The sequence below is a fragment of the Nicotiana tabacum genome, chromosome 12, assembly GCF_000715075.1.
Source record: "Nicotiana tabacum cultivar K326 chromosome 12, ASM71507v2, whole genome shotgun sequence".
Classification (NCBI taxonomy): domain Eukaryota; kingdom Viridiplantae; phylum Streptophyta; class Magnoliopsida; order Solanales; family Solanaceae; genus Nicotiana; species Nicotiana tabacum.
Genome location: NC_134091.1, coordinates 122074384 through 122082450, shown reverse-complemented (window position 1 = coordinate 122082450; position 8067 = coordinate 122074384). Strand labels below are relative to the sequence as shown.

General features: G+C 35.0%; 1 protein-coding gene across 1 annotated transcript; it reads left to right on the top strand.

Annotated features, from left to right (window-relative positions):
• Nucleotides 1–4277: 4277 nt before the first annotated feature.
• On the top strand, nt 4278–6916 carry LOC107785995 (putative O-methyltransferase 3). The gene is made up of 2 exons (XM_016607428.2): nt 4278–5129; nt 6299–6916. The coding sequence occupies exons 1-2, from the start codon at nt 4347–4349 to the stop codon at nt 6599–6601; spliced, it is 1086 nt and encodes a 361-aa protein (XP_016462914.1). The 5' UTR covers nt 4278–4346; the 3' UTR covers nt 6602–6916.
• Nucleotides 6917–8067: the final 1151 nt, after the last annotated feature.

Sequence of the window (8067 nt, the reverse complement as noted above, 5' to 3'; positions counted from 1 at the left end):
TATCAATGTGTGTAAAAAGTCATGAATATCGTGATACCGTACATCATGAGGAAAAATGCTTCTCTATACATGTATGTCATGCGTGCATGCTAATTCCATGTATCTCAAAGATGAATCATGTACTCACACTCTCAAAGTACTCAATCTCACTGTCTCACACTTTCCACTCATCATGCTCAACCACTCGGTACTATATATGGCCCATACGGCCCAGGGAAGATCCATCCTAGAATATATACGTCATTGATCATCAGTCACTCAGTACCGAGGAAGGCCAATCCTGCCCCATGGAGAAGATCCATCTCCAGGTATAAAATGCTTCGGACAAGGTCCATGTCCAGGGAAGATCCATCCCTCAATATAATCAACCGCGCTCACTGGGGGTGTGCAGACTCCAGAGGGGATCCTATAGCCCAAGCACTATTATAAGCCATATCCAGGCATAAATCAATATAGCATGCTACGACGTGCAGCCCGATCCCATAAATGTCACTCATAATCTGGCTCTCGGCTTCACTCAGTCATCAATCTCTCCAGTCTCACTCACGGGCTCACAATGTCATAAAACTAGCCCGACAACAATAATATGATATATTAATAAATAACAACTGAGACTGAGATATGATAGGAATGCATGAACATGACTGAGTACGAAATATCAATGAAATTAGTGAGATGAAAGCAAAATACGACCACTATGGGTTCCAACAGTATCGCCATAAAGCCTAAACATGATATCTATCATGATTGACAGCTGAATTACTTTATCACATGGTAAAACACGGATATCAACAAAGTATGTCCATTATACAATGCCATAGAAGCAATAGAGTCCCAATTCACATGGTGCACGTCCGCACGCCCGTCACTTAGAATGTGCGTCACTTCAATACCAATCACATAACACGTATTTCGGGGCTTCATACCCTCGGCACTAACAACAACAACAACCCAGTATAATTACACTAGTGGGGTTTGGGGAGGGTAGTGTGTACGCAGACCTTACCCCTACCCTGGGGTAGAGAGGCTGTTTCCAAATGACCCTCGGCATCCTTCCCTCCAAGAACTCCCCACCTTTGCTCTTGGGGTGACTCGAACTCACAACCTCTTGGTTGGAAGTGGAGGGTGCTTACCATCAGATCAACCCACCATCTAGGTGGGAAATCAGTGGGGAAACATAATTATTGAAGAAAACTGAAGACAAGGAACTTACCTCAAGAATCCCACTTGAAAAGCCCTCTCAAAATCTCTAAAATCCGAGCTTAAAATGATGAAATGAAGGAAAACAATCTCGGACCCCGCTGATATAGGTTCTGCCCAGGCACTTACGCACCTGCGATGAAGCCTAGGCTCATACCCACATCCGGCATACTTGGCAACTGATCAAGTTAGGGAATCTCCCTTGAATGAAATGGCACATGGGACTCGTACACTCTCGGTCTAACGGGAGGTAGAGCATGCTCCCTCGTCAAATCAGGTTCATCATTCTCATCCTCATCATCATCGCCCTCATCAAGGAAGGGTGTGTCATCTCCAGACTTATCAGTATTGTTGTCATAATCACTGTCATCTTTCTGACTCTGTGCATCTGCCAGATCCCGATTAAATATGTCGTCTTCGGGCAATTGAGTAAGGACAGGACCTTCAAGTTGCTTGTTTTCACTGCACAACCAATAAAATAATGAGTTTCTCAAATTCATCCAAACATTACATATAAACTTTATCACTTAACTTATAAATCATAATCTGTTGATATCCCATGATGCACATTATCCTGTTGATGATGACTCCCGGATGGACTACCATGATCCAACACACCAAATTAGACATATTCCAACTGTCTGTTGGTTCATAATTTATAAAATTCATATCTGGCGAGTACCCCATGTAGAATATATATGAGTATTAATACAAATACAATACATAAAGCTAAAGATCGTAACACAAAGGAAAATTGAAGTTTACCACTCGACTTGTGGATTATGTAAACTTGGGTAGAAATTATGTCCTCGCTCCTTATTCTCCCATGGAGATAAGTTTAAATATGTCCAAACTCTTTCACCTGGAACCTGTTCGATAAAACTGCTCCAAAAAAACCACCTGATGATTGAGGGATATCCCTATTTTGCGGAACCTCAATATTGCGAACGTCTTCAGTCTTGACGTATATTTTTATCACAAGAAGTCCTGGTGTTCATCCGGAGTCCTCAAAAAAATCTGTCAGAGTTTCATCGTCTTCGATGTTAAACTCAGCATAACAAGAAATCCCTTGCGGAGTAACAGAATACAGATATCTTCCGATTAATTTAATATTAACTGAACGTTTCCTCATACTCATTTTTTATATAACAACGATACTAGACTATCGTACTCCATTGTAAGTGGCTACTTAACATGATAATGTAGAGAACAACTATAGCATACTAAGTATTCTCCACCACAACCTCATCCATCCCCCTCCCAATATAATGAAACCGTAATTTTTCACTCTTCGGACATTATGACAAAATGCAAAATAAGTTAACGAACAAATATTTCGGAAGACCTGAAGGATCCTGAATGGATTTTTACCAAATTTTGAAACTCCTTAAATAAGAAAAAACCCAGTTCGGGGGTACAATAATTGAGGGTATAGTGCATGCATAATAAACGCTATATATGTAGCGCGTGTAATGCATGCGCTATACCCTCAATTATTGGTGGGTCAGTAAAGTTCAGATGAGTTGTTGGTGAGGCAGGAACGTTCAAATATAGCGGATATATTTACTGCGTTATACCTTAACAAACAAACGTGTCGTTAAGGTATAGCGCGATGAATAATCGCGTTATATATAAAATTGTACTCAGTTTTTTTTCTCACCTATTTTTATCATTTGAGTCCAAAAAGACCACACTTTGGTTCCGGATGAAACCTTACCTAACGGTATGAAAAAAAATGACTAAAAAGTATAACGAGAGACAAGATTAAACAACAAACAGTAATAGAGGGGTATATTTGACCTTTTATTTTAAACATATATTGAATTCAATGGTAATAGCCTTAAAAGCTGAACTTATAGAGCTTAAATCTTGAATATGCATCATCCCATAGCAACCAGTTTGTCTAAACGGTAGTAGAGGGATATATTTGAACTTTTTCATTTTTAAGAATACAGTCAAACCTCTCTATAACAATTGCGTTTATTCCGACAATTTTTGAATGCTATAGTGAAGTGCTATTATAGAAGACATATATTATAACATAACATAAAAGATTGGTTCCGACTAAATTTGACTTTTATAGTGAATGATTATTATATATGAATATTGTTATAGAGAGGTTTAACTGTATATCGAATAGAACGGTAAAACCATAGCTTAAATGCTGAATATGCATTTTCCCATAGCAGCCAGTTTGTCTAAGCCTCACATAGTTGACTAATCAAGTATTTAATCATTTTCAATCCTAATCACGATTAGAGATTTATTATGTGAAAATCTCCTTCTCAATATCTTAAAGGTCGTACTCAACTCAAAAAAGTTACAAAATTAAATACCCCGTTTGACACAATTAACCGTGTTGAAACTTTAAAAATTGTTACTAACAAGTTGGATATGATAATAAGATTACTCAAATAAATAAATAAAAATTCTCCCAATTTTTATTAATACTCTTTATTTAATCTTAATGAATGTATATTAAATTGTAAATACAGGTTCATCCATACTTATCACTAATCAAGAACATTGTCACTTTCAATCCCAATCACTATTAGTGGGCGTTTGGACATAAGAATTATGAAATTCCAGAAAAAAGTAAAAATAAATTTCAAGTTGAAAATGATATTTGAAAATTTGAGTTGTGTTTGGATATGAATATAGTTTTGAGTTGTTTTTTTCTTTTTGTGAGTGCTTTCAAGTAGAAATTTTGAAAAATAACTTTTTTGAGTTTTTTAAATTCCTGAAAAATTCTGAAATTTAACTTCAAGTGAAATTTAAAATTTTCATGGCCAAAAATTGATTCTGAAAAAAGGTGAAAAATTTTCAAAAAAAAAAAATCTTTTCTTATGGCAGGCCCCTTAGAGATTGTATTCTGTGAAAATCTCCTTTCCAATATTTTAATGGCATTGCCATGTCAGTGTGACATCAACTCAAATTTACAAAATCAAAGTACCAATTTTCTGGACATCTATAATAATAAATTTTAAACCAAGATTCCACAAACATGACTGGCCCACTATATTATTATTCTCTTTTGTCTGCATTCCAGTTTTAATCTATATAAATTTGTCAGAGTAAGTGTAATTCAACAAAATTCAACAAAAACCAAGTGTGACATTCAACAAAAACTAGAACAAATTTCCAAGATGGTGGTGCCAATTGTAGGAGAGCGTGAAACTGAAATTCTACATGCTCAAACTCACATATGGAACCACATTTTCAGTTTCATAAACTCTATGTCACTCAAATCAGCCATTCAATTAAACATCCCAGATATAATCCACAAACATGGCAAACCAATGACTCTTAATCAATTAGCCAATGCCCTTTCAATCAATAAAGCCAAAACCACTCACCTACGACGTTTAATGCGAATATTAATCCATTCTGGATTCTTCGTCAAGTCCAGAATCCAAGAAAACGAAGGGAAAAGCGAGGACGAGGGTTATGCCCTCGCACCTCCTTCTCGTCTTTTATTAAAAGACGAGCCGTTAAGTGTGACACCCTTTTTACTAGCCATGTTAGATCCAATTTTAGTGAAACCTTGGCATCATGTTAGTGAGTGGTTTGAGAATGATCATCCTACACCATTTGACACTGCTCATGGGAGGACATTTTGGGACTATGCTGGACATGAACCTAGGCTTAATCATTTCTTTAATGATGCTATGGCTAGTGATGCAAAGTTGGTTATGAATGTGGTTATAAAATATTCTAAGGATGTTTTTGAAGGGTTGAATTCTATTGTAGATGTAGGTGGTGGAACTGGAACGGTAGCTAAATCTATTGCTAATGCATTCCCTGATTTGCAATGCACTGTCTTTGATCTTCCTCATGTAGTTGAAGGCTTAGAAGAGAGTAAGAATTTGAATTATGTTGGAGGAGATTTCTTTGTGTCCATTCCCCCTGCTGATGCTCTTCTTCTCAAGGTAATTTTGTCATAAAAGATTTTTTTTTTTTTGGTTTCCCACCCGGTGTCTGGTATCCGCATTGGAGCCCGATTATATCCAGATTCGCGGCGCGTAGGGCCCTATTCAGAGGGAAGCGCTCCTTACTAATAATTTTTCCATACCTAGGGTTCGAACCCGAGACCTCTGGTTAAATAAAGAGCAACTCATTCACTGCACCACATCCTTTGGTGCAGCGGATTATTTACATTATTAACATAGTTTAACCTATAATAGAATGTTTATTATTTTGACTAAAATATTGATTAAGTCTTAACATAGAGTTTACATGTAATTGTTTACGAGTGGCCTGATTATGTAAATATTTCTTATATCTTCAACGCATACAATTTAAACTCATGTTCTGAATTCGAGAATTTAGTAATTTTGTACTGACACAGTAAAAGATATTTACGCAATCAGATTATTATAAAATAATTGCAGGTCAATAGTACCAGATAACCAAGTACAATGGTACTAAGTCGCTCACTATTACATGTTTTTTTTTTTTTGCTAATCACTATTAGCAAAAAGTCACCCTTCTGTGTTTTTTCAGAAATAAAGCATAATAAAGTATGACTTAATTTTTATCATATATCAATAAATATAGGAAATATAAACTAATAAAGAATGAGTTAGACTGTATTATGTATATCAACTATTGGAAATAGAATAAAATAAAGAATGAGTTAGTCGATATCATGTGTATCAATCATTGAAAATAGAAAATGAGACCATCTATATCATGCGTCATTCTCACCCCAAAAAATGTATTAAATTATATATTTACTCTATGATTCAAGAATAGGTCAACCCTCTACATAATATTACACAACTATTGGGAATATTTTTCCTTTAGCTATTGGATTATTTTTTGTCTCTTTTGCTTAGGTTATCTTATTATCATGATATTGTTATTGCTTCTTGTTACTGTTTTTTTTCATGGCTTCTTCGTTATCGTATTTCTTTTCAATCATATTGTAACTATATTATTCCTGAGCCGAGAGTCTATCGAAAATTCACAAGGTAGGGATAAAATCTGCGTACACACTACTCTTCTCAAACCCCACTTATAGAATTACCCTGAATTTATTGTTGTTATTATTGGAATTATTTTTTCCTTTAACTATTGGGATATGAATTATTTACAGTGGATATTGCACGATTGGAGCGATAAAGAAAGTGTGAAAATACTGAAGAAATGCAAAGAAGCAATACCAAGCAGAGAAAAAGGTGGAAAAGTGATAATTATTGATATGATGGTTGATAATAAGATAGGAGATGATGAATCAATTGAAACTCAAATTTTCTTTGATATGTTAATGATGGTTTTAGTCACAGGAAGAGAAAGATCTGAAAAAGGTTGGGCAAAGCTCTTCTTAGATGCTGGTTTTAGTGATTATAAAGTTACTCCTATTCTTGGATTAAGGTCTTTAATTGAGGTTTATCCTTAATTAATTTCAACTTCCAAAAAAGAAAAATAAATAATTCCCCCAGTGTGGAAGGGGAGCGTTGGAGGCTGGAGCAATGACAAAGTTGTCTCCGTGTCACCTATATAGGTCATGTGTTTGAGCAGTGAAAGCAGCCCTTGAGGTGCGGCCATTTTCTCAAACCCTGCTTGAATACAAAATATTTTGTGAACCGAGCTACCCTTTGAATAATTCCCTAGTGTGCAATTATTTTATGAACTAGCTTAATGTACTTTTTTTATTCTTTTGTTGTAATGAAAACTGCATTATTATTTGAGGGATGAATGTTGATTTCTTAAATTTTTTCACATATATTGCTTGCTTTATTAATTAGATCCAAAAAAGTACTTTCACATACTAATACATTACGTTAACTTCTAACAAAAATATAAGAGTAAAATGAATTATGTATTAACCAATAGATCAACCATTAGTATATTAATCGGAAAAGGTCCAAATATGTCCTTGTACTATACGAAATTGAGCACATTTATCCTTCGTTAATATTTTAGCTCAAAAATGCCCTTACCGTCACATAGTTGGTCCATATATGCCCTTAGAGTCACACAGTTGTCCCATATATGCCCTTTTCGAAACGAATATCCACTCAAGCTAATTAGTTTTTTTATTAATTGTATTAAAATGTATTACAAACGCTATTTTCTTTTTATTAGGACTTTTTTTTTCTTTACCTTTCTCTTTTCTTTCTTCTTTTTCTTTTCTTCTTTTTTTTCCTTTTTCTTTCTCCCTTATCCGCTTTCCTCCATTGCTGATGTCTTCTGCATTTTCGTCACCAATTTCACTTGACAAAACTCATGAATTCCTGCCTTCACTGAATTAACATCACCGAAAAATTTTCTCCGACAATTTTCATTTCCTTCTTTTCAGAAGAACCAGAGTTTTCTTGCCGGGAAGCTTTTGGTAGTGTAGGTTTGATTTTTAGGAATAAAATCACGTAAAATTGGTGACGGAAAAGGAGGTTCTGGTCTTGCTGAATGTGATGGAAAATATGAGAATATGGAAAGAATGTGGTGGGGGTTTGTGATAGTAAAATTAAAAGGAATTCATGAGTTTTGTCAAGTGAAATTGGTGACGAAAATGGAGAAGACATCAACAATGGAGGAAATCAGATAAGGGAGAAAGAAAAAGGAAAAAAAAGAGAAGAAAGAAAAAAGAAGCAAGAAAAGAGAAAGGTAAAGAAAAAAGTCTTAATAAAAAAGAAATAGTGTTTGTAATACACTTTAATACAATTAACGAAATAGCTAATTAGTTTGAGTAGATTCCGTTTCGAAAAGGGCATATATGGGCCAACTGTGTGACTCTAAAGGTATATATGGACTAACTATGTGACGGTAAGGACATTTTTGAGCTAAAGTATTAACGAAAAGCAAATGTGCTTAATTTCATATAGTACAAGAGTATATTTGGACCTTTTCCGTATACGATATATT